Raw genomic sequence first — 27,942 nt, 5'->3', positions numbered from 1 at the left:
TCGATTCCGATTCCTTGTGGAACCAAACATGAGAGGAATATGACATTCTGTTTCCGATTCCAGTGAACTTTGATTCCGATTCTGATTTTAACTGTGAACCAAACACTACCTAAAAGTGAAGATATTTTCAGTGATGATATAAGTATTCCAAGATTTTTCTTTTTAATTAATTTTTATGATTGTCAATGTCCTTTTCTTTTTGTAGAGTTTCCAGGGTCATGGCCTTATGAGAGTCTCATCAATGGGTCCGGCTGTTTCACCAGCACCTCCTATGTCGCAAAGTCTACAGTCTCATAATCAGCCATGGTTATCATCTGGCTCACAAGGAAAGCCTCCTTTACCATCCCCTTCATATAGACCACCGGCAAACATACAATCCTCGCAGCAAAGATCTCATATTTCCCAACCAAGTCATCATCCCTTGATACCTTCACAGCAGCAGCAAATGTCACCTGCCCAAAAATCGCAACAACCTTTGCCATCACATCTGCCACAAGAGCAGTATGGACAACAGTTTCCTCCATCAAGGGTGCATCAGCAGGTTATGAGAGGTCAGGGATCTGGAAATGTGAAGCCTGCCTCTGTGGCAATGGCACAACCTAGCACAATCCAATCTGGGGCTACTAACAGAACTGATAATTCAGAGCCCAGTGAATCTTGCAGTAGTATTCTCAGCAAGAGAAGCATTCAGGAGCTAGTAACTCAGGCAAGCCATGTCAGCTTCATTGTTTTTTTTTTTTCCCCGTTTTTTCCTGCATATACTGCTACTTTCTTGTTTTTGTTTTTTTCCTGAGGGAGTCTTTTATAACCATCAAAATTGGGTATTTTTGGATATATTTTGATATTGTAAAATTCAATTTGTTATAAAGAATATTGTAAAATACAATTATTTGTAAGTTGATGCAAATGATATCCTATTGAGAAGATTTCATAAAGCATCATAGTTAGTGGTTCAAGAGGCATTCTTAGTGGTCAATTTTCCAGACAGTTTGGTTGTATCTGCAGCGTTTTTTTCACCTTCTTTATTTATATGTTTTAAAATGTGTGGACTTGGGAAAATAGTAAAGGCATATTAGCAAAATATGTGCGAATATTTGCTTTTTAAGTCCACAAAGGTTTTTGAATTTCCTATGGTTATGGTGTTAGATATCTCCTTTCTACAAAAAGAAGAAGATTTTTTTCTCTCTCCCACCCCCCGTGGAGGAATGATGCTGTTATCATCTGGGTTTGCGCACTTGAAAAAAATTCTATTGTAGTTTGATGATATTTACATTTAATTTCAGTCAACATGTTTTGAGAATGAATTTATATTTAGGTTGTCATACCTCTAGCCCGAGCTTTCCTTTTGAGTACAGGATTTGGGGATGTGAGAAAATGGGCTCCACAACCTTCAAATGACCTGGGTTGGCATGTGGACCAATTCTGATGCGTAGAAGAAGACATTGGGCAGACAAGGCCTTTTGTCATCTGGGCCTTTGTTTTCGGTCCAAGAACGAAAGGATGCTTTGGGCAAGGATTTGGTTGGGCTTCAATAAGTATCAGCTGGATAGTTTTCTATGGAAGAAGATGCTGAGCAGAGCAATGATGTTATAGAGTGAGGAAAGTCAAGATGAAGACTAAAAGGTTCCTCCAATGTCTTCAAGGAAGCAAAGCAACAGACTGTGTGAGGCAAAGGAAGGCGTTATGGAGATGGGAAATGTGTTTCAGATTCCAGTCGTTACTTAGTAGTCAGTATTGCTAAGAATCATAGGATCTCACGTCTGATATTCTAATTGAAGAATTGAAGGTTGTGGGGAGTTCAAGTTGAAGGAACAGAGTTTTTGGTTCTCAGAAAGAACCAGTTGAGGGTGCGGCTGGGGTTATTTCTGAGCCAGTGTTGGGTGCCTTTACACTCAAAACAGTTTGGTACTAATGAGGGGAGGGAATTGAGTGTAAGCCAAAAGAAGGGGGAAATTGCAGCATTGATTCTTGTCCAGTCCCTTTTTCTTTCAAGTGTCTAAAAACATTTCTACCTGGACATTTACGGGATGCCCCTAATAGCCAACGAATGGCAAGTGCTTTTCCTTTTGTGGATCCTTTTTCAATGGGAACTTGATGAGTTGATCTGCTTACGCATCTTGCTTTTACTGCTATATCAGGAGATACTCCATGTATTGTTTGACGTAAAACAGAAAGTGGATTTGTTTCTGTCTTTTGTTTAATATTTTTCATGGCTCGATAGAGAATTTGATAAGACAATATTTTTTTTTTCCATTTTTTAGAATATGGCTGGCCTTTTTGCAGTTTTTTCTTTTGCAGTACCTCAACGTGACCATGAGTGTGAAATGGGTTCAAGAATCCCTTTTCTCTTTATAAGATCACTTACTTTGGCTTTTTAACCCCATACTGTAGGGTGGATCTCAGAAGATCTGAAAGATCTTCCTCCAAGACGTACATACGAATTTCATCAAATACGGCCTTCCACAAAATTCTATATGTATCTATGAAATCGAGTATGAGTCCAATTCACATGCTTGGGTTATCTGAGCTTAGGGAGATCTTGAAAGGGATTGTGGTGCTTAGGTAGGTTCTCTTTGGGCATACTACCTACTCATTTGTTTGGCATTACTAGCTTTGAAACACCCTTGTTACATAAGAGGATGGTGAAACAAGTAGGACAAATAAGATGCACAATCTCTCTTGGTTGTATGGTATTAGGTTGTTGAGTTTTGGTTGGAAATTAGGGTTGGAATGGAGTCTAAGGAGGAGAGTAAGAAGGATAGGCTGTCAATTATGAAGGAGGGGGGAATAGGGAAGAGGGATGCCTCCAAATCTTTTTCATTAAAATGCTGCTTTCTTGTATTGTCTATGGTTTGGGGAGTAGGGCTATAGCTGCAAACTAGCTGAGCTGACCTTTAACATGTTTAGGCTTGGTGCGATAGAGTAGTATTTGGGCTCGAGCTCTAGCTTGGTTAAGTTTGAGCTCAGAAATTCAAGCTTGAGCTTGAATCGGAAATTAAATGTAGGTCTGGGCTTTGAGCTTGGTTCATTTGCCGGCTTGAGCTCAAGCTTGGTTCAATTAATGAATTGCTCATTTGTGTCAATCCTCATTTGTACAAATGATTTTTTTTATTATTACTTTGACCTTATTCCATGAATATTATTTTGTTGATCACATTTCTTTTTGATTTTGCTGCCATGCCGTCTCTTACTCTTTACAATTGCAACCTCCTTAATTTATTCTTTTTTCTAGATCTTGCATCACTTATGTATGCACCATGCCTACTCTTGGTGCTCCTTCAGAGTTCAGTGCTTTGAAGGAGCACCAAAGCACTTAGATTACTTTACGACTCGTTTGGTTCGGCGGAATAGCTATTCTTTAGAATAAGATGAAATATAGTTTAAATTTTTGAAATCAAGGGAATAGTTATTCCTCATATATTCCTAATTATTTCATTCAACATGTAATAAGAAAAGGAATAAGCATCCCTTGATGAAAATTGGGAATAGTTATTCCTTGTCTATTCCTTATTATGGGCTCATAAAATGTTTTACATCGTTATTTGCTTTATAGTAACAACATAATTTCTTGTATGACTAATTGTAACCTACTAAAACTAATCTATTCCTAGGAATAAGCATTTAGCAAACCAAATGTAACCTTCGATCTATAATATTTCTTTTACGAAGTAGCATATATTATTATCATCTAGAGTTCAAATTTGTTGTACAGTAACATAGCATAACAAAACCATCAGGCAACGAACAGGAAGAATCTTTTTTTTTTTTTTTTTTAAAACAAACAGGAATAACCACCATCATTTAAATATTGCATTAATAAATTAATGTAATCTCTCATATTATGACATCAGTAATATTTTTAGCAATACGATTGAATCACTTGACACTTTACTAATACTTCAAACGTTACAAGTCTATAACACTTGAAACACTAACAGGAAACCCAATTCAAGGAAAAAAAAGCCAACTGAGTAAATTGATGAGCAAATTGACAAGTGACGCAGGTCCAAACCTCACTGATTCAACAAAGAAGAAATACTTTTTGCCGCAAAACTGCAGTGCAAACAAGGTAGCTTTTGCATTGAAGAGGAGAAATGGGTCGAGAAATTTTAGGTAGAAGAGAAACAAAGGGGAGGACTTGTCTAAAAGTGGAGAGGACTGATCTTTGTGGGTTGAAGCTTCCTTGAGTTGTAAGTCTGGCCATGGCAGATCTAAAAGTGGGGAGAGCAGCATAGTGGAGAGGCAAGAGAGCAGGGGCGCTGGAGAGTGTTTCTATGATTTAAAGTTTTAATTTATGCCTTAGGCATTAGGGTTCCTCTAGACCTTTACTAGGCCAAAAGGCTAGTCTAGTTTTCTTGTATGTGCGGCCTATCAACAATAAAGGTAGACCTAGCAAAACGGATAAAGATACTGTTATTTAGAACCAAATTCAACTTGCGTAAATTGACTTATAATCAATCCGAACATTAAATGATTCAGATATGGTTTAAAAGAAATTTTATTCGCCTATAAACGAGTTGGTTAGTGGTTTTCGGGTTTTATCCGATGGATATCCATCAACCCGTTAACAATTAATGCTCAAATTCATAGATAATTTGATATGCCCATGCTTATTAAGCATTGATCCAGCTAGCATAGGCCAAATTGTCTAAGGCCCAATTCAACACTCTCAACTTTCATACTATTGTATGCACCTTTGGGTTCACCCCACATTCCCTCTCAAACTCTAACGCAAATACATAATTCATGTGATCAAAACGAAATATCTAAATTCATGATTTGAAAAATTGAAAAAAAAATTGTTTGGCTATTAAATGTTTAACAATGTAACAAATTATAATTTTAAAAATTTACTTTAGTTATGATGTTACTAAATAAGTTGTTCATTGGATGATAAAAAATTATGGGAATGACGGATTATCTGCCATCTGCCACAAATTATTCAATCCGAACCGCCATCAATCTGCTAATTTATTGAGTCGGTATGAATTGTAATTTCCTTGCTCGGTAATCTGTGTAGTCCGTCACAGATTATCCGACTTGATTTGCTCTACTAGGTCTAAATGAAGGCATTGAGTTAAAAATAAAAATGCTCACTGACAGCCTAGCCTTTTAGGCTAAATAAGTCCTCCGCTATTATTTATCAACCCTTGTTTGAGCCTATTAAGTGAGGCCATGAACGAGCTTAGTTTGAGCCTAGCAAACGAGCGCAACCGTGCCTACAACAAGTTGCTCATGAGCCGAAATGAACCAAGTCTGTCTGTGTTCAAGAATCAGGTTTGGCTTGTTTATTAAACGAGCCAAAAAATTGGGCTTGTGAATTGCTCATTTTTATATTAACAGGCCCAAAATTGAGTCTCTAGTCTTCGTGATGCCCCTATTGCTGTTTATTTTTTTTTGTTTTACAAGGGGATAATCTCTCTTGGAATAAACTTGCTTGATTCTTTTAACCAATTTGCTTGATTATTTTCAAATTCATTTATGCCATTTGGGAAGTGATGAAAGGGTTTGGAATTTAGATCCTTATGGGAAATTCACTTGTACATCTTTTTTCTCCTACTTGACTAGTGACCCTAATGGGGATCCTTTTGGTTTGTATTCTTTGATATTGAAAGCTAAAGCTCCCTTGAAAATAAAAGCTTTTATTTGGACTATAGTACTTGAAAGAGTTAACACTAATGATTTGCTTCAGAAGAGAGGGCCTAATAAGGCTCTGTCTTTGGATATTTGTGTCCTTTGTTTGAGGAGTGGTGAGACTCATCCACATCTATTTCTTCATTGGTTGTCTTGAATAAATTTTTTGGTATTTTAGGTGAAGATTGGGTTTGTCCCCCCACTTTAAAGGCTTTTTCTACGGTCAATTTTTGGGGTTTTGGTAAAGGGAAGGATAGTACATCCTTTTGGGGATGCACTATTATGTCTGTTATTTGGTGTGTCCAGTTGGAGAGAAATGCGAGAATTTTCAGAGGGGTGTCTATTGCTAGTAATTTGCTTTGGAGTAGAATGGTCTATCTTGTGTTGCTGTGGGTATCAGCTAATGGACTTTTTTGTCATGTTTCTTTGGAAGACCTGCAGCGGGATTGGTTGATTCTGCTTCATTGAGTTGACTTTCAGTTTATGATGAATTTTTGTTGTAATTTATTGTTATTGATGTAAAGGGAGGATTTTTATTCTCCCTGCTCTATTTTCTACTTTTTATTTTCTCTTTATTTTTACTTATGTACAATTGTACATTCTTCTTTCTTCCAATAAATTCTTTGTTTATTAAAAAAAAATATTAATGAGCTTTAACGGGCTCTTTCTGAGTTGAGCGCTGAGCTCCTACGAGCGGCTTGGTTTGTTTGCAGGCCTAGGTAGGGATAAAAGGAAGATGGTGAAGGAGGTGGGTGGTGGGTTTTTCATGATGTGCTTTTAATTCAATGGTCCAAATTGGAAGTAGTGGATATTCTTTTGGTTAGGAGCATTTGAGAATCTAGTTCCAAGGAGTGGGGTTTTCTTGCATCTTGCATTCTTGTGGGGCTTCATAGTGGTCATGATTGGGATACTAGGTTTTCCGGGTTGTACAATAGCGTGCATGATTCTTTTTCTTTATCTGTCCTTTTAGAGGTTATCGGTACAGGGATGGGCTGTGTAGCCACCATTGGTGTTTGGGCGTGGGAACTTCAATGTCATTATATTGTCATCCAAGAAGTTTTATTTTTTGAAAGTTGGGGGGGTGGGGGTCCTAGGGTGACTATTAGGATTGGGTATTTTGATTTCTTTATTATAAATTGTGGTCTTAGGGCAGTTCCTTTTGCTAATGGTCAATTTACTTGGAATTCTCTAGGTTAATGTCTTGCTTCTCCAATCAATAGAATGTCTATTTTTTATTTTTTTTTGGTAAAAAAAAAAGAAAGTGAGAAAATAGTTTTCATGATGTGGTTTATGAAATTCTACCTATATTAAGTGGCTCTGACTCCTTTTTTCTTTGAAAACATGTGGTTAACTGGCTGGAGCTATGTGAAAGGTTGTGATGAGTATCAAGTGCAAGGTTGGGAGGGAGAGTTTCAAGTTTGTGGAAACTAAGGTTTGTTAGGGATAGCTTAAGATTTGGATCAAAGAGGTTTTTGGATATATAGGGTGAGAAAAAGTTGTGTTTTTATGGTGATTGCTAATATTGGCAGATTAGAGAAGGATGTTTCTTTGGTCGGGCGAGAAAAGGGTGAATGCTCTACCTTCCTGGTTCTTCTGTAGTTGGATCCTCCGGAACCACAAGAATCCTTGGTTAGAATGGGATTCCAACTCAGCACCTTTTGAGATTTTGAGAAGAGTCGCTCTTTGGAAAGCACGGTACGATGAAAGTTGTAAGTTGTGTTCAGGGGAAGTTATTGTCTATTGCTGGCCTCTATGGTAGAATCAGTCGGGGACCGTAGAGGCGGTGGTTTACCCTATGGCGGGCGTCAGCTACATGAGGTTTTGAGGAAAGGAGATATAAGTTTCAGGAAAAGTCCATGGTTATGTGGGCAAAGGTGATTGCAGTACCTGTTTGTTTCATAGGGGTTGTAATAGGTAGGAGAAATTTTATAAAGGACCTGGAGCTAGATTAGAGAAGGATGTTTCTTTAGTTGATGACATTAAGGTTAGTTGGGTCTCTTTTTTAAAACTAGATGAGGTTTTGAGGAAGGGAGATATAAATTTCAGGAAAAGTCCATGGTTATGTGGGCGAAGGAAGGTGATTGCAACACCTATTTGTTTCATCGAGTTGTAATAGGTTGGAGGAATTTTCTAAAGGAGGTGGAGCTAGATTCTGGAGAGGAGGTTTCTGATCAAGGGCTAATTGCAAAGAGGATGGCAGGATAGGGACTAATATACTGATATCTCTTTCCCTTTAGATCTATGATCGAGGGGGTTGATTTGTGGGTCTATCTCTGAAGAGAGATCTAGTTGATTGTATTGACCCTTTGGGGAGGATGAGGTGAGGGCAGCAATTTTTGAGATGGATGAAGATGAAGAGTGACAGACTCGAATGGTTTCACTATGGCATTCTTTCAGAGGAATTGAGAGGTGCTCAAGGATGATTTGATGAGGGGTTTTCATCAAGGTTTTGGCAATTAAGGTGGTGGGGAAGTGTGAATTCTACTTTTATATCACTTGTTTCCTGAGAAGGGACAATCCTTCAAGATTGAGGGTGATAGACCAATAAATAAGGTCACTGATCTTTATAAGATTGAGAGGTGCTCAAGGATGATTTGATGAGGGGTTTTCATTGAGGTTTTGGAAATTAAGGTGGCGGGGAAGTGTGAATTCTACTTTTATATCACTTGTTTCCTGAGAAGGGACAATCCTTCAAGATTGAGGGTGATAGACCAATTAATAAGGTCACTGATCTTTATAAGATTTTGGCTATGGTGTCATCTTGTAGATTGAGAGAGGTCTCGAGTGACATGGGGAGTAACTGGGTGCTCTTGTCATCCCTCATTTTTGGTAGATGCGAGGATTTCAATGGGAGATAGTTCTGGTATTTTTTTTTCCACACCTTTTTTTGTTGCTTTTAAAAGTTTCCTCCGCTCCCACTTTTTCTCCGGACATAATTATTCAGAATGCAGAAGTTCCTTAAGTTCCACATTGGCTAGGCTGGCTGCTTTGGAGTCAACCCGTTTGGTGTTTTTCATGAGTTAGGGTGTGCCTAGAAAATGTGGAAGTTTATGGGTTTTCGAAAGGGATGAAAAAGATATTACAGTTATGTGCTTTGGTGTTCTCTTTCACCATTCTTTGAGTGTTCCAAATATAAAGAGACGATTTTTTTTGGTATAATTACACTTCTCTCTTATGTCGAATAGAATAGAGTTTCTAGCCTCTTTTGTACAATTTCTTTTGATATTTTTGGGATATTTCTTTGAGTAATTTGCAACAGTATTGGAGGGATGCTTTGATGCAATCCGTCAGTTTTGTTTCTGTTTTTTTTTAGAGGGTGTTTTCCTTCTGTTTGTTTCTCTTTGGAGGATGCGTTGTCTTCCCCTTTTGTATTTCCTTCTTTATTGAACAAATCTTCTCGTTCTATAAGGAAAAAAAGAGTTATCTATTTTCAACATGCTTTCATAATTTGTCTCAATACTGACATGTGTGCCTGCTGGACAGGTTGACCCATCAGAGAGGTTGGATCCAGAAGTTGAAGACATTCTTGTGGATATTGCAGAGGAATTTGTTGAGTCTGTGAGTAGTTGAACTTAGACCTAGATTTATTTTCAATGAGAGATGTAACTACATTGCTATTATTTTTACTCAATTTAATTATATAAATTATAAATGAAAAAATATTAATGATTACACTAATTTATTTCTTTTAGTATAAAGCCATATGCTAATTTTCTTAGAATGTTGTAGGCTCTTTAAATAAAGTAATAAACATGTCAATATGAAAAAATTGAAATTCAATAGTAAAATTCTTGGTCGACAAAAAAGCTGTCTGCCTAAGTCATTTAAACAACTCTCTCCCTCTCTCTCTCTCTCTCTCTCTCTCTCTCTCTCTCGCGTGCGCGCGCACACACAAGAAACCCTTTTCTTGCTCTTGCTGCAACTGTAGGAAGTCCTCTTCTTTTTCTCTTTGTTAGTGAAAATTTTGAATGTATTTTCGTTTGGTTTTTATTAATGTTTAAGAAATCTGGTTTGCCAGTTTTGGCAATTTGGATCTTGACACCCATCGATTCGGCAAACTATTTGTCGAGCATTCAAAAATTGCTGTAATACATCCATTACATAAATCATGCTGATAGATACCCATAACATTTCAAAGTTAAAATATTTTTAAGATCTAAGATACAACTCTCAACTATTGTGGAAATCACTCTTTGTTCAACAAAGGCCTTTGCTATTCACTCACTTCTTTATACAAACCTTCTGCCCAAGCCCAACCATTCTATTAAAATAAATGAAAGAACTGTGATTATGACATTTTGTTTTGGTCTGAACATGCTTTGAAAGACAGAGATATGATTTGCATTAGAGCACTTTTAATAGACCAACTGGGAACACACATTCACTACTAGGCATCAACGAAAGCCAGTGTCGAGGGGGAGAAGATTGAGGACCAAGAGTTTAGAAATAAACTCATAATATGACATTCTTTTACATAAACATGGAGTTAAATTTTTCTAGTAAATCTAACATGATATTCACACACCCAAAGTACGTAAGCCTCAACTGAAAAGGCACAAAAGATGTGCCTTTTGTACAAATGCGTAAGCCTCAAGGTGTAATGCGTAAGATTGATTGAGCCTCGAGGCATCTTAGGCATGCCATGCCATGAGGTAAGCCTCAAGGTGAGTCTTGATTGAGCCTTTTAAAACATTAGTCAGAACTACCCACAGACTAATGGTCAAATGAAGAGTGTCAATGGGTTATTAAAGGAGTACTTGCACCATTTCGATAGTGCTTTGTACAAGAATTGGGTACTACTCAATTACTCAATTTTATTTCAATGGCCAAAAGATCTCAACAATCAACAAGAGTTCCTTTGAGTTTGTTGCGGGCAGTTGCTATCATTTCCTTACATAGTGGATGCCTTTGAAGGGAAGTTTTAGTGCGTTCATCTTAACTAAAGAATAGAGGCAGAATGCTAAAATTGCCCCCAAGCCTACTTGGAGAAAGCTTTCAAATTGATGAAGAAATGGGAAAATCAATGGAGAAGACTATTGCACCTCAACGTGGGTGACTTTGTGCTTGTTAAGCTGTATGATTGTATCTAGAACAAATTAGGTCATTACAAAGACTGATAATAGTTCTCAAATATGGAGGAATGGCGATGCAGGGGCAGCATGAAGGTTTTGCAGCCATGGGAGAATTTAGAAGAAATAGAAGAGAGGAAGGAAGGGGAAGGGTGGAGAGAGAAGATACCATGGGAAAACTCATGTTCAATTCAACAGTTAAGATTCATTAACAACTGCCTGCATCTTGGCCTCATACACTATTTATAAGAAAGCCTCTAAACACATGAAATTACACACATACCCCTAAAGCAACATTGCATTACAAACATACCCCTAGGATACACAATTACTACAGACAAGCCCCGAACATAAATAATCCTAATACAAGCAAACTACACATGCATGCATAAGCAACTAACTAAGCACATTTGGGTTTTAGACTGAATATACCATTCTCCTTATTCTTTGACATAGGCCTCCTAATTGGGTCTCAATGATCCATCCAAATAGCTGTTTCTTATCCTGCTCTAATTCCCTCCTTCCGTAAAGAACTCAACTTCTTCGAGTTGGGGAAAGTACTTGGGAGTCCATCACATAAATAGAGTCATCTTGTTTCATAAGAAAGGAACTAGTGGTATGCTTCAACTTGGTGTGTGGAAGAATTCATGATGGCATCAACTTATACTTCTTGTTGTTGATGGAGAGGGAGTAAGAATTCTCATATCCATTTTGCTTCACCTTCCTATCGAATAACCATGGTTGGCCCGAAAGGATATGACGAATTTTGTGAGGAAGGATATCACATTGTACTGTCTCCTTAATGGAACAAATCTTGAAGGTATGTAAGCAGTGATCATGGACCTTCAAGTTATTTACCCAAGAAATTTTGTATGGTTTGGGATAAGGTTCAACTTCCAAATTTAATTTCTTCATAGATTTTTCAGAAACTACATTTGTGCAACTACTAGGATTAATAACCAAAGTACAAAGCTGTTTTTGGCATATCACTCGAGTTTGAAAGATGTTGGTCCGCCTTCAATCCTTTGTCTTTTAAACCTTGTGGGAAGAGAACATATGTCAAAGCACTAAACATGTCCTCAAATCGCCATTATCATCTACGTCATTTGGATTTCTATTTTAACTTCAACTACTTGAGTATCTCATCATCTTCTTCCTTTTCTGCAACAGCCATGAATTGGTTAGGACATTGTGCAGTTTGATGTCCAAAACCTTGACATTTAAACCATTTGAGTGATGGTTGGCTCTTAGAAGTTGTCCCAGAATGCTTAGGAGTCTCCCAATTAGTTAGAACACCTTTACCCAATAGCTCAACTATTTTATCTCGTACAACTCCACTAGTACTCTACTCAAACCAAAGGGCTGATGTAACTCTAAAAGGATTGCGTTGCATGTCCTCAATTTGAGTGGGAACCTGGGCTGCATCCCCAACTATGATGAGACGACACGTGGAGGCAATAGCTGGCCTCAACCCTTTTTTGTACAAAGCTATCATAACAGCCTCTTTCCATTCTATATTTGCACGAGTTGCCAAATGATAGAATCTACTAGTGTACATCTCTGTCTTTTCTTCTTGCTTCAAATCAAAGAGCTAGAGATGAACATGTTGCTGATAATTGGGAGGCACAAATTGCTCTTGCATGGCTTGCTTCATCTTATCCCATGTAATGTCACCAAATCTCCTTCTTCTTAAGATGCCCCTTTGTTTAATCCACCAAATTCGAGTAGTTCCCTTCAATTTTGATTCAGCAAAGTACAATTTTCTAGCCTCATTCATGTCATTTAGCCTCATTCTTGTCATGCCATCAGAAATAGTTCTCTGTAGAATATACCCAATCATCAAATTGATTAGGAGATCCATCACCATTAAAATCTGAGACTTCTAGTTTAATTCCTTTTCTCAAATGATTATTTCAGCCTTCACACAACTCAAAAGCATGAGACAACAGCTATTCCACCATCTTGTTTGGTAGGAAATTCCATGGGCCTTTTACCTAAGGCTGCAACTTCGGTTGTTAGCATATTCAAAGCACTAGTAATAGTCTCCAAAGCATGTTCCATATTTTTACCCTTTGCAGACAATTCGACATTGATCACCATGATGCAATTATATGAAGCAAATCACAAACTTCACTTTCAATTATTTAAGAACAATCTTCAAGTCACTTTTAATCTGGAGTATTACGCAGAAATGAATCAAACTCACTAGCAAAACTCACAAAGGCAGGAAAAAAATAACCTAATTTTTTATGCTGGTAGCGGCAACTTCAAGGTTTCATGCCAAAATTATTGTGCTAGCTTGCAATATGTTGCGTCCACAGCAAAATATCTCCTTGCAAGTCAAAATATCATGGAGAAAATCCAAAATCAGGTGATTGAAGCTATTTTTTGTGAGATTGGAAATTGCAGAAAATTTTGGAAGTTTCCCAGTCGTGGTCGCTAGCATGTCGGGCCCGTGCGCTGCCAGTGAGGCACCTCTGGAGATGAAACTTGGGTCAAGGGGAGATAAGGGGATGCGGAGTTTATTAGTGGTGGCGATGTTATGAGAAAAGCATAGGAGATGAGTTTTTGAAGTGTCGACGGCTGGAGAAATTGTGGTCGGCACGTGGGGTGTCCTCCGGTGGTCAGATGGTGATGAAAATTGGAGGGAAAGGGTTTTGGTGGGTTCTGTTTTCAATGGGATGGATGGCGTTGCCAGAAGGGGTTTGGAAGGTGGTGTTCAAAGAAATGGGGACACGACTGGAAATTTCTGAAAAGTTCAGAAACTGCAGAACCGCTTTTCGGTTTTCTCTTTTATTTATTTATTTATTATTATTATTATTATTATTTTTATAAACTGAAATTTCAGAGTAGAGAAGAATTAGAGAGAGAATGTAGCAGAAGGAGGAGGAGAAGAAGAGAGAAAAAACAGAGATGGGAGGGTTAATGCACAGCAATGAGAGAGAACAAAACTGAGGCAGAGCAGAAAACCAGAGAACAAGAAGAGAAGATAGAAGCAGCAGCAGCAGAGGGAGATAGAAGTTGCAGAACAGTGGGCGGAGGAAGAAGAGGAGCAAAGGGGGAAGAAGAAGATTGAAAGGAAAAGATGGAGGAATTGAAATGGAAGAAAGAGATTGTCGTTGGACTCTGATACCAAATATGCAGGCGCAAGATCAAGGTTCTACAGCCAAGGGAAATTTTAGAAGAAATAGAAGAGAGGAAGGGAAAGGAAGGAGAGACGAAAACTCACGTTCAACACAACAATTCAAATTCATTAACAATTGCATACATCATGGCTTTCACATGCTATTTGTAAGAAAGCCTCTAAACACATGAAATTACAGAGACTCTTGAAACTGCGTTGCATTACAAACATATCCCTAGAATACAAAATTACTATGAACAAGGCCTCAACATAAATAATCCTGATACAAGAAAACTATGCAAACATACATAAACAACTAACTATGCACATTGGGTTTTGGACCCATTACACCATTCACCTTATTCTTTGACATAGGCCTCCTAATTGGGTCAGAATGATCCATCCAAATAGCCGCTTCTCGTCGTGCATCAGCTGGTTCCCATCTTGGCCAAAAACAAGAAGGCTCGCTTTCCAAGGTTGATTGTGCGGCTTTGATGAAAGTCCACCTATTGTTCATGTCAATTGCCTGAAGCCATTTTATGTTGGCATCAAAGATCCAACCTGTAGTTAGTTTGGAGCTCTAATATAGACCAAGCAACTCGAGAGAAGAGAAGTTGAAGAGATTCTCATAAATTGAGAGTTCACATCATATTAGCAACAAGAACACGACTTCTAAAATGAAGTGGGAGTATCTGCAAGATGAAAGAATCAACTCAATGTCAATGAAGGGCATGCATTTGTTGGTGGACAAAGTTCAACTTGGGATCAAAGTCTATAATGATGTCGACCACATAAGGGAGAATGTAATGCACCAAGCTTCTTCAAGGCTGTGTCTTACTACTTTTCTTGTATGCCTTCGGTAGGTAATGTAACTACTACTGTAGTGTTTATTCCTTTAAGTGGCACCCTAAAAAAAGTGGAGTATGACTTGCATGTAATAATGTATTTTTGTGCTAGTGTAGGAATTGCAAGAAAACTATTTACAGGAGGGTGAGGGTTCATTAATCATTGTAAAATTTACTAGCTATTATGAACATCCTACATGCCTTGCTTTCTGCAAAACATACGTTGCCCCTGGAGATGTATTTAGGTGAATTGCATTGCTTTGCTATTCACCGTATGACTTCATGTTTACTTCATGCTTACTAACCACTTACTATGTGATGCAGGGGCAGCATCAAGGTTCTGCAGCCATGGGTGAATTTAGAAGAAATAAAGAGAGGAAGGGGAAGGGAGGAGAGAGGAGATGCCAGGGCAAAACTCACATTAAAATCAACGATTCAAATTCATTAACAGTTGCCTACGTCATGGCTTTTATACACTATTTATAAGAAAGTCTCTAAACACATGAAATTACAAACATACCCCTAAAACCGCATTGCATTACAAACAGACCCCTAGAATATGCAATTACTACAAACTAGCCCTCAACATAAATAATCCTAATACAAGCAAACTACACACACATACATAAACAACTAACCAACTAAGCACATTTGGGTTTTGGACCCATTAAACCATTCACCCTATTATTTGACATAGGCATCTTAAGTGGATTTGAAATGATCCATCCAAATAGCCGCTTCTCGTTCTACATCACTATGTATCTTGTATTCAATGCTTCTGAATATGTTCATCTGGTGTTAACTATCTATTTTATATTCAATGCTTTTGAATATGTTCATGTGGTGTACTTGCGAGTAACATTCAGCTGACTACTTAAGTTTGTGTGCCCCTTCACATGGTGTGAAGTGTTTGGCTCGTGACACACCCCCTTGGTGCCCTTTAATGTATTTTATCTGTCAATAGAAAATAGTTGGAATTAGGCTTTGTCAGCTTATGCTGGTTTAGTTGACATTTTCTATATTGCAATTTTTTTATTGTTATTTTCATAACATTGTAGCTCTGATACACACTACTATCCACCATTTTAAATGGATTTAGAGAATATTTCTAATGATTCTTCAATTGTTCCTTTTTCTTTTCCTTTGCCTTTGAGCAGATTACTACGTTTGGTTGCTCTTTAGCCAAGCATCGAAAATCAGCTACTTTGGAAGCAAAGGACATCATTCTACATTTAGGTTAGTACGGTGCTGATGATCCTTAATGGTTAATGTTTTTTCTTTATGTTTACATCTCTGCAGTACTGTACTGATGATCCTTAATGGTTGATGTTTTTTTATTTATGTTTACATCTCAGCATGATTTTCTATTTTTATTATGCCTTAATACAGAAAGAAATTGGAATATGACGCTTCCTGGATTCAGTGGGGATGAGATTAAGACCTACAAGAAGCCGGTAAGAATTTTCTAAAGCAACTTCTTGACTGCTACTGTTGAAATGTAGTGATTCTATGGATGCGGTGTGGTTTCTTTACAGAAAATAATTTTTATTTCATCAGTGGCCTCCTTGATGAATTGCTTGCAGCTTGCCTTTATTTAATTGTTATTTGATGGTTTTGTAGGTTGTGAATGATATTCACAGGGAGCGGCTAGCAGCGGTATGTTCTGGCTAGGGTATCTTTAATTTCTGGAATTGAAATATACCTTTACTGTCTATTGATCCAATGGCATTCTGATGCATGCATTTGTATTTATGATATTGGATCGATAAAAGTTTCTCGTAGTTTAGTTCTAGAAAGGAACTATATCGGTGAATTATTTTTATTCTTTTAACAGTGCTCCATTTTAACTTCTTTTGGCAGATAAAGAAGTCAATTATTGGGACAGAGACCACAAATACTAAGAACTCTGCTGGACAGGCAGCTGCAAATGCAAAGGGTCACGTAGCAAAGGGTCCATCTAATGCCATTTCACAGGATACATGAAGTTTCTTGTGGCATAAATTAGAAGTGCTGGATTTGACGTGGTAGTCATGCCAAGAGGTACGTACTTGCACTCTTTCATGGGCATAATGTATGTATTTATACCTGCATGCGTGCTGAGTCTGGGTGTAAATGTAGGAATAGTATATTGTAATAACGTTGTGTTTCATGTGATGTGTTATTTTTCACTTCTTTTTTCTTGTGTTGATGTGCAAGGAGGATTGAAATTGATTGTGAGACCATTTTATATGCTATGGCATATAATTGACAAACCAAAATGGTTGAGCAGGGATTTCCTTGTTGAAGCTGATTGGATGTGTGATTTCACAATAGGTGTACATCAAGGATCTGCTTGGGCCTTTAACTTTTTGCTTTAGTGATGGATGAACTAAATAGGAGTACCCAAAATAAGGTTCCATGGTGTATGTTCTTTTTAGATGATAATGTCTTGATTGATGAAAATAGGGGTGGAGTAGAATCTAAGTTAGAATTGTGGAGAGAATCTTTAGAATCTAAAGCTTTAGAATAAGTAGAATGAAAGAATATATGAAATGTAATTTCAATCGAATATATGAAATGTAATTTCAATCATAGTAGGAGGAATGTTGGAGATCAAGTTAAACTTGATGATGAAAAAATCAATAACACTAGTGAATTTCGATATCTTGGATATATTATGCAAGTTGAAGGAGAAATTAAAGAAGATGCCATCCATAAAGTTAAACCACGTTGGGTAAAATGGATAAGTGCTTTGAGTGTGCTGATTGTAGGATACTCCTGAAATTCAAAGGGAAGTTTTATAGCACGGTTGTTAGACCAGCTATGCTATATGGATCATATTGTTGAGTGACTAAGAAAGAAAATTAAGCAAAAAGAAAAAAGTTGTCAAAGATGATGATACTAAGATGAATGTGTGGCAAAATGTTAAAACGATAGATAAAGGAATGAACATATTTTTGGTAAGTTAGGCGTAGCTTTTGTAGAAGATAAGATAAATGGAGGGACGACTCAGATGGTATGGGCACTTGCAACGTAGGCTACAAGTGTGCTAATGAGGAAGAGTGAATTAGTTACTGAGAGGCAGTAGGGTACACTTAAAATAACTTGGAATGAGATAATAAGGTTTTAATAGCCATTGTCCATGACCACATAAATTGGTGGAAAATGATTCATATAACCTACTCCACCTTGTGAAACTTAAGGCTTGGTTTGTTGTTCTTGTATCATATGCGATGATTAGTTTGTGGTTGGCCCCTAAAACTACCACGCACCAACATGGTAGTCAGCCTTGACTGCTCTGATGGCAGGGCTTTGGCCCAGCCTATAGTTTCTTGGCAATTTCCAAGTGTGTATATAGGTGCACCTAAATTTGTGCTCGTTGGTTTTTGTAAAGTGTTTTTTTTTTTAATCTCGTGGCATCTCTTAGCTCTATACGCCTTGTGCAGGTTAAATTTTGAGGCCAGGCTTCATTGAAATGGCAAGGTGGATATGGAAGTTTGTCTACCTTTTGTCTGCCTGGGTACACACGAAATTTCTGTTGTACAATCCAGGAAGGATAGGAAAATCAACTAAATGGTGCATTTGCAATTTCGATGTACAGCATTGTACCTTTTGGTGCTCCAAGGGAGTATAAATGTCATGAAAATCAATTTTATTTCTATTGAACATGTCAGTTTATTACAGATTTTGATAATTTCAAAATTCTTTTTTTTTTTTTATATTTGTAATAATGACTTTTTTGAATAAAACAAATAAAATCACTTTACAATATTATTATGTGTATTGAAGATGTTTTAAATTTTTTCGGAGGAGCTTCAAAGAGTTCAAGTGCCAGAGAAGTATCAGAAATTAAATTATAATCATATCTATTAAGTGTTGAGTAGTGTCACTCATTCAAGGGATCAACAATTGTATTTCCAGCATATTGGGTAAACAAAATTGAGAGAATGTTCAAGGCTTTATTGTGTAAGGGTAATGATGGGATACTATATCATGTAGACTAGATGCAGAGAAGTTTGTAAGCCTACAGGGGAGGAAGGTTGGGGGGATGAATTCTGTTTCTGAGTTGAATAAGGCTGCTTTTGTCTAAAGCTGATTTGGCATATCTATGAATCAAAGCAGTTTTTGTGGGTTACATGGCTGTATACATACAAATAAAAGACACAAACTTCTGGCAAGATAAAGAAAACCAAAATGTCACTTGGTTATGGGAAGTGATGATTGGCGCATGTTCAATCAAATAATTGAACCCTACGGAACTTAAATCCAGCATGAGTTGGGAATTCCAAAAAATGGTTTGTTGTGCTCCCCATGATTCAAGACAGAAATTGGAATTGGCCCAGAAGGATGACTCAGAGAGTGGAAAAACTAAGAGAGCAGATTAAATGGTATAGAAGCTGACATCAAATGGTAAATTCACTATTTCCTCAGCTTGCGATCTGCTCAGAAGACGCAATTTTGCATTCTTAATTTAATTTTCTATTTTATGTCAAAGTGTTGTTATTAGTGGGTGTTTGGAGTATTATTGCAATTTCATAATTTTGAGGCTTGTTTTGGTCAAATAAGCTCTGGGGGTATTTTGTAATGTTCAAATGCATATTTTTGTGATAGGAGTTATTTTTGGTGCGGCTTTAGAAGATAAGTGTTTTCTAGAAGAGGTTGTGCGTAAAATAGGAGTTGGCTTCTCTTGGAAGCCTTAGGCCGAACCTTCAACCACTTTTTAAAGAAGTTTTTTGGCATTTATCTTTGAGAAGATTTTTCTTTCTCTGAAGCTCAACTCTAGACTAGCTAGGGTTTGAAGATTTGTAGGCTTGGGTTTTGAGCAGACCCTTCAACGCCTACCAATCTCTCCATGGCAGAGGTTAACATACAGCCACAGTTATCATTATGAAACAATGCCAAAACAGGTATTAATTTGAGGATTAAGTTGTCAATAGAAGTTCTGATTTGCTAAAATGAAATTCACAACAATCATCTATTTATTATTTTACGGATTTAGTAGTTATTTGAGGTTGCTAAAACATTATCATGAAATTTTAGTCTTCATTTCTGAATTTCTTGTTCTATTTCTACACTTATTTGCATCATATACCCAAGCAATCATATTACCAACAATGGATGGATTACTGAAATAGGGAAAAATAATGGGTGCAACTTGCAAATTTTGTAAGGAGATGGTGACAAAGAACCATTTGTTATTGAATGTAAGCATACTAATCAAATATATGATTAAGTGAGAATAAAGCTAGGAATTTCAAATAAAGAAGGAAATTGGGAAATGAATTTTACTTTTTACTTTTTACCCAAAAATACCCACATGAAATGAATTTTACTTTTTACCCAAAAGTAAAACGAAAAAAAGAAGAAGTGTGATGTACACGTCAAACAAGCGTTAAAGGAGCACTAAGACCATGGTTACGACTTATGAGACAAATAAGACATTCTTATAAAAAATATTGACCTTACATAATTTTATAATAACTAAAATGTTATACTTATAATATATAATAATTATATTCCTAAAATTAAAAGCTTAGAAATATTAAACATGTATGTTAACGTAAATTTAGAAGAAAAAAAAAATTAATTCTTATTTTTATAAAATTATATAATAATCTAGTGTTATTATACTAATGGATCACATTGTGTAAAGTAATGATATAAAACAGGATGTTATCACAAAATCGTTCAAACCTAATCCTAATTTTTCTTTTTTTCTTTTTTCTCAAATTTTTAAATAAAATCTCACTGCATTGGGATTTGTACCTCTCACTCTCATTGGTTAGATTGTTCTAAAATGTGTTGGAAAAATATTTATTAATTCTCACAATCTTTCCTTTTGCAGCCATTTTTCATCAAAAAAATTGCGTATCTTGCCTCCTCTCCACTCATCCACATGTTTTCTCTTTTTGTTCGACATATAACCTGTACTTCCTAGTTGTTCAGCGAATGAATAGGGATGTAGAAGTTGAACCTTCTAATATAATTGCAACTTAGAATTGTTGTAGACAGGAGAAATTATATAGGGGATCTCTCCCTTTATGTGTCCATGTGCTTTGTTTCCTTAGTTATACATTTACTGAAAATTAGTCTCTCTTTCATATAAATGAATGTAGGACCAATTTACCACATGTCTTACGTTAAATAAATATGTATAGGGACAGGAAAGGTCCTGCATAATTTTCAATGTTGAGAGATAAGTTTCCAAAACAGTGTCAAAGAGGATGTTCTATGGCTTCACATCACTACAAACCAAGTTGGTGGTGAGATGTCGCATCAATTTGTTCAAGGTGCCTTCAACATCATGGTGAGCTGCCTTTAGCTCTTCCACAATTGCATGTTCTTTTAAAAATTCAGGTAGAACTACATATGGAACCAACACATTTTAGTTTGTTTTAAAATAATTGCTTCCTCCATTTTCCTTCAATAAAATTATGTCAAAGGTATTAATAATTGAATTACTAAATTTTGTAACTAATAAAACAATCTGTATATTTAATAATGAGTAAAAGTAATAATTTTTTAAATTTTGTATTAAAATAGTCCACAAACAAAAATGATTACTATCATTGCACAACTATTGTGATAACTTCACTCTCCAAAACCATATTAATTTTTCTAAAACACATGCCTTCACCTTGCTCATTGACATAATAATAACTTACTAATGATAATCTAGCATGCATGATTCTTTCCCTTATTTATTTGATTTTATTTTTGCATTTATTGTTATTTAAAACTATTTTACTTCACATAAAATCTTTTTATTTTTCATACTTTAGATTTTATTTATTTATTTTTTAAAATTATTAATTGTCAACAATGCTTTGCGTTATTTCTCAAATTTTATAGAATTCTGAATATTTCATGCTAAAAATTATGCAACAATAAGTCATTTCTTCTTAATAATCGTAATATACTTTTTATTCAAAAAAATTAAGATAAAACTGTTAACTACTTTGGTAAGGTGAAAATTAGTAAATAGTGTCTTATCCCCTCACTAATGTATCATATTCCCTTACGAATGTGCTTTATCCTCTCATTAATGTGTCGTATCTTCTCATTTATGTGTCTTAGCACATTTTTATATAAAGGGGGGAGGGGTGCCATATGTAGAAAATTGCAAGAAGGAGAGAAGGAGAGGAAGTGAGGGAGAAAGAGAGGAAGAGAAGGAGTGAGAGAGAAAATAAGAAAGTCTAAAATTTTGAGGATTAGAACTTTGGGTTCTGAGAAGTTGTAGCGTAACGAGTTATTTCTAAATTGAATTTTGGTGGTATACTTTGATTTTTATTATCTTAGTTGTTCAATTTTTGAATTTTGGAGGTAACCTAGTGTAACAACCTGCTTAATTTACCACATATCAACCATATTAATTATCATTAATTTAAAATATAATAAAGTCAACCCGAACCCGTGGGTAACGGGGACATACCTGTCATACACAGCGGAAACTTAAGCAGCAGTAAGTATAAATTTCATACACTTAACCATAAAATACAATATACCAGAGTACCTACGTTTCACCATATGCTATATAAATACACAATCCTCAAAGTCACCAAAAGGTAAAACTAAGATCTAAAATAAAAAACCTACTAACACTAGTTCAAGACTCACCCTCCTAGAGGGGTGGTAATCACTGCCTCAACAATGGCCTCGATCCGCCTGTCTTTTTGGGTTCCCTGAAATGATTTAAGTTGAGGTGAGACACCTCTCAGTAAGGGAAATAAACTATATATAGTTGTGTGGTAACATGAATATCTGCGTGCTAAAATAAATGTACAGTACATGTCACATGCTTGAAAACACTGATAATATCATAGTTGAGTAAGCATATAATTTCATAATTCTACTAGATCATACTATATCCAATTGTTCATAAAATCATCTGATATAATTAATAATTCTGAAATTTACCCAGGATGAATAGCTAGCTGATGTCATGTATTACCTTCCATGAAGAGTTGTGCAGCCCGAAGGCGAGACCCGACAATGGCTGGCCAACCACTGTCGAGTCAAAAATGTCTATAATTATGATGGACCCGCCACACCCTGGTCCGAACTGTCAAGTGGACGTCTACAACTTTACACTGAAAATCACATCGACTATCCATCTCCCACCCCTTCTACTAGCAGAGGCGGTTAGCACAAGTCTGAACTGAACTGAACTGTATAGCTACAGTACCGTACTCTTGAAACTGATATGAACTATTAGTATATGATAAATATTGTTTAATGTAAATAGATTGATAGCATTTTCTGATTTATGTTATAACATAAATAAATACGGTATTGCGCCGAATATATTCATAACTGTGGCCTTACGCCGAAAACATGCATAATCCACTGCCTTGCGTCGGCTATCAATCACGGTCTTGCTCCGAACATAACATACATACTGATCTAAATAAATGTACTATTTATCATATATTCTGAAATCATAGTTTACTGTATTATCATGTTATTCCTGAAAATAGCTGAAACATGCTTTTTTCTATAAAATTGACTTAAACATAATACAATATGCGTAAAATAATATTAATGCCATACAATACTGAATAAAATCCTGAATTTTGTTCTGAAATCATATTTCCTGACATTTTATATTAAAAATATATAGCAGCATTTTCCAAAATATATATTTTCCCAAATATGCTTATATATATTACATGCTTTCTGAACATAATCTTGCTATTAAATAATAATAATTTTCATGAAAAATCACTGCTTTAATTTACTCCTTTACCTGACAATTGAAAAGCCCCTACAATGTGTCTAGTCCCACACCCGCAGGGTTCCCCGTTCAACACCCTGAAAACAATATCTTTCTGAACAAAACTTCAGTATTTCTGCGGGTACTACATTTCTTACAACTGTAGGAAAGTCAAATATTGAATAAAAAAGTCTTACCTTGAATTTGAGATGGAGTTTAAGTCAGCCCTACCAACGATCCACTCCAGCAGACTTGAAGAGAACTTTTCCAAGAGTGTCGTGGTGGTCTCGCATTGTTGAACCAACAAGAATCCGACCTGAAATCTTAGAGAGAAGAGGGAAGGGTTGAATGAGAGAGAGAGAGAGAGAGAGAGAGAGAGAGAGAGAGAGAGAGAGAGAGAGAGAGAGAGAGAGAGAGAGAGAGAGAGAGAGAGAGTTTTTGCACTTAATTTTGCTGAAAAATTAGAGTTTAGGCTATTTATGCACTTGCACTCATTGACGAGGTCAAGAAGGAAGTTTGTCGATGAACACTTACTCCTCATTGACGAAATTCAGAGCTGAAATATAGCCTTTCGGTATCTTCTTGATGACGAGACATGTGTCCCCGTCAACGATCCCAGTAAACCACTTCGTCGACGAACGCGACCTGCTGTGACCCCCTTTTAATTTCCTTTTTGTCCCTCATTATTATTTAATCATTATAATTTCTTCAGGTCTCTACACCTAGTATGGTCCTTAGAATTTTCAAGATTTATATTTTGAACCTGGTCGGAATATTGCATGTCTAAAGATGAGGATTTCTTGTTATGCTAAAAAAATTGAAATTTGGTGGGCTACTATTTAATATATCGATACTCTTGAGGATTAAATTTCAGAATTTTATGAATTCATTTGATATGATTTTTTATTTTTCGAAACTATAGTCGGTATGCTGTTAGTATGCTGTAAAAGCTACAACCAGACTTAGGTTCCAAATTTATTTTATAACTTTTACTTTGAATCTGACCACGAAATTTGGTAGCTTCATATATAACATATATAGGTTCACATATGGATTTTATTTAGTGATTTTTAAAGCTTGAAAAGATGGTTTTCTTATTTTTCAAAGTAAATGCTGAATTCTGGGATTCTCAGTTCAATTAGCAGAACTGAAAGTCAATTTCAAAAATCAAGTTTAGTGACCAAACAATGTTGTATGAATACAAAATTTATCTCAAAATTATAAGCATAAAAAGAATATCATTCTGAGATAAGCCTCATATTTTTTTGAATAGTGATTTATTAAATACAATCGAGTTTAGAATTAGACTTTTAAGGGGGTTTAAAGCAAAATCATAGTTCATTTTCCATATCATGGATTTGTGGTTATCTTGTGTTAGGTTAAGGATTTACTAGAAAGTTTTCAATTCCATAGGAGATCAAGGAAAGTGAGTTTGATTATATCAGTTTTTTATAAAATATACTCGAGTTTTTTTTTTAAAGAAAATATTTTAATTCTCTCAGGTAATTTACAACATTATAATGTTTTATTGAAAATCTAGAGACTTTAGGATAGGTAGAAATAAAACAAAATATATGAAATGTAATTTTAGTAATGATAGGAGGAATATTGGAGACAAAGTTAAACTTGATAATGAAGAAATAAATATCACTCTTAGATTTTGATACCTTAGATCTATTATGCAAGCTGAAGGAGAAATTGAAAATGATGTAATGCATAGAGTTAAAGCAGGTTGGTTAAAATGGAGAAGTGCTTCAAGTGTGCCATGTGATCGCAGAATACCCTTAAATTTGAAAGGGAAGTTTTATAGGATATAAGACCAGCTATGCTATATGGATCGGAATGTTGGGCGACGAAGAAACATAATATCTAAAAAGTAAAAGTTTCCAAGATGAGAATGCTTAGATGGATGAGTGGTATAACATTGAAAGATAAATTAAGGAATGAACATATTTGTGGTAAGTTAGGTGTAACTCCTATAAAAGATAAGATAAGAGAGGAACGACTTAGATGGTATGGACACGTGCAACGTAGACATTATAATGCACTTGTGAGAAAGAGTGACTTAATTATTGTGGGGGGCAATAGAAGGGGTAGGGGTAGATCTAAAATAACTTGGGAGGAGATAGTGAGTAAAGATTTAATATCCTTGAATCTATCAAAAGAAATGATCCATGATTGCATAAATTGACGGAAAAAGATTCATATAGCCGACCCATTTAGTGGGACTAAGGATTGGTTTTATTGTTGTTGTTGTTAAGATGTTTTATTGAAAATAAATGTTTTTAGCATGAAAATTGTGTGACATGACCTTATTTTTATTAAAGTGCATTACAAGTTTTATGAAATAATGAGCAATGATGATATTTTTATGATACCATTGCATGATTTATATATTAGTATGTTTTAAAAACCCTTATGACTTAGAGATTATAAAGTTACAAATGTTCGGCACCGTAGCTTACAATTTACAGTTACAAAGATCAGAGTGCACCTACATTGTTCTATAGAGTGGTTTTTAGAGCAATGAATTTCTTCCAAGTGCACACCTGGTTCCAGATTAAGACTTTATATGGAAAATCTCACTTACAATTATAGTTTGACTTAGTTTGGTTGGCCACTAGTTAAGTCCAGCCTTCGGACCGCACAACCTTGCTATAGGGGTAAACATGACTCACAATTAACAAGCCTAAGAGATGTTTAATAGAACAAGTATCATAGAAAGTATATATATAATGCAATTACAGTTCATTGTTTTAAAAAACAGTTACAGTTTATAGCTAATAGTTACAATTTTACAAATGCAGTTTTGAAATTATAATATTATATGTTAACTGTTACAGAATTGTGGTAAAGTAAAACTCATCATAGCTACACACTGATATAATCTTTCTTACTTTCCTAGCGTCATCTCACCTAATTATTCTCCTACCTTAAAGATAGCTTTGGGGAGCATTTCGAGAATCAAGCATAGCAAGCACATGGACAAGATTAGAGATAGCAGTTTAGAATAAATACTAGTATAGTACCAGCTGGAAACACTTTTATGTTTTTTAATTTTTAAGAATGTCAATTTTGATATTGGAGATACTCCTGTAATGCTGTTATTTAGTCCTCTGTTATAAAAGTTTATTTATTTATTTCGATTGTTTCTATTTCTTACGTCACCTGTGCAGTTATTATAGAAAGTCGCACCTTAAACCCTAGAAGTTTGGGGCATGACATTACCATTGGAACCCATGAAAAATTATATGTAAAATAGGCTCAAAATAAAACTCATATCTTTTGCATTATCTATAACCATTAGCACATTAACAAGGAAATGATGTTAATAGTCAAATAAACATTGCCTATAATATATACCTATGTTACTTTACTGAGAGGCCTCTAAACTTCAATTCGAGTTTTCTAATCGAATGATACTTTCTCTTTCCTATGTGTCATCTTCTCCCTTCACCCCATTAACCTCACATCTTATACACTAAATGAGATGCATATCGTATGGTTTTTTGTTTCTCTCAAGCGAGGAAAAAGAAATATACTTGTTCAACAAGATAGAACAAGATTACGACCAAGCCTTCAAAATGAAAATACACCCAAACAAAATTAGAAACATCAGCAAATTTTGGCACCATAAAGTAAAGAAAAAACTCTCCAAGTAGTAGCTTTAGATGTAGTTACTGCATTATTGAATAAGTAGTTATTTTTTACTTTTCAAAGATGATAAACTGGCGCAACCCAAGCAATTTTTACATGACAACATTTACTCCATTCAACCATTCCAAAGTGTTGATGGCCATTGCACATCCGCTTCCACACTTGAAAAGGTTTAATCAAACCTCTTTTGAGAAGTAGCAATTCAATAGATGATTTCTACATTCAACATCCCAGTTGTCCTTTTAGTTTTTTTCCCATGAGGACAGACCTTTGATCAAGAGTAAGATTATTTCTTTGTATCTGGTCACGAATTCAAGTCCAAAGAAACAACCTCTCAGCATAAAAGCAAGAGTAATGTTGTGCAACCCCCAGGGTGTGGTTCAGGTGGTAGTGCGGACTGTGGGAGTGCCTCTCACGAGATCAGGTGTTCCAACCCTTCCGGACTCGTTTCTGCCTCTAGACTCCTGAATTTACCCTCCCTTTGGAGTTGTGGGGTCAACTTCAAGGGGCGCAGGATTAGTCAAGTGGATCGTAAAACGGACGCATGGATACTCGGTGCGTAATCCACCAAAAAAAAAAAAAGATTAATGTTGTGTATAATAAAGCGAAGAGCCTTGTAGCCCAAGATCGATCTTTGATTTTTTTTACAACATGACATGCCCACAATGATTACACTAATTAATTGTTCCAAAAAAAAAATCAAATTGGACTAAAAAACAGCAGTTGCTAGTTAGCATAGTTTTAATTGATGCATAATACAAAAATCTCAAATTGTTGTGCTTGAGATGAATACAAAAGGTGTTCAGTTGAAGCTCAAAAAGTGAAGAGGCTTAAAACAAAGCTCGTCTTTGTCAAAATAATCTCTAATGAAGCTTTTTTTTTTTTTTTTCACCAATACTAGGCAGGGCCAGCAAGCAACTC

General features: G+C 35.8%; 1 protein-coding gene across 5 annotated transcripts in view; it reads left to right on the top strand.

The window, feature by feature from the left end:
* The window catches only part of LOC131162419 (transcription initiation factor TFIID subunit 12), a 43,822-nt gene extending 17,480 nt beyond the window's left edge, over nt 1-26,342 (top strand). Inside the window, exons 3-9 of one of the 5 annotated variants that reach the window (XR_009138790.1) lie at nt 206-715; nt 9,118-9,192; nt 15,830-15,908; nt 16,062-16,126; nt 16,293-16,328; nt 16,533-16,712; nt 26,270-26,342. Coding sequence is in view for 2 of the 5 variants with exons in the window: in XM_058118873.1 (XP_057974856.1) it covers nt 206-715; nt 9,118-9,192; nt 15,830-15,908; nt 16,062-16,126; nt 16,293-16,328; nt 16,533-16,655 (888 nt within the window). In the remaining 3 variants the exon portion in view is untranslated. Of the gene's footprint in view, nt 1-205; nt 716-9,117; nt 9,193-15,829; nt 15,909-16,061; nt 16,127-16,292; nt 16,329-16,532; nt 18,423-26,269 lie in introns of those variants that run through there. The other 4 variants (XR_009138791.1, XR_009138789.1, XM_058118874.1 and 1 more) reach the window with 4 other exon arrangements.
* The last annotated feature ends 1,600 nt before the right edge of the window (nt 26,343-27,942 follow it).

Source organism: Malania oleifera, chromosome 8 (assembly GCF_029873635.1).
Source record: "Malania oleifera isolate guangnan ecotype guangnan chromosome 8, ASM2987363v1, whole genome shotgun sequence".
In the NCBI taxonomy this organism is placed as follows: Eukaryota; Viridiplantae; Streptophyta; class Magnoliopsida; order Santalales; family Ximeniaceae; genus Malania; species Malania oleifera.
The sequence above is the reverse complement of the archived record's forward strand: the minus strand, read 5'-3'. Positions and strand labels throughout refer to the sequence as shown.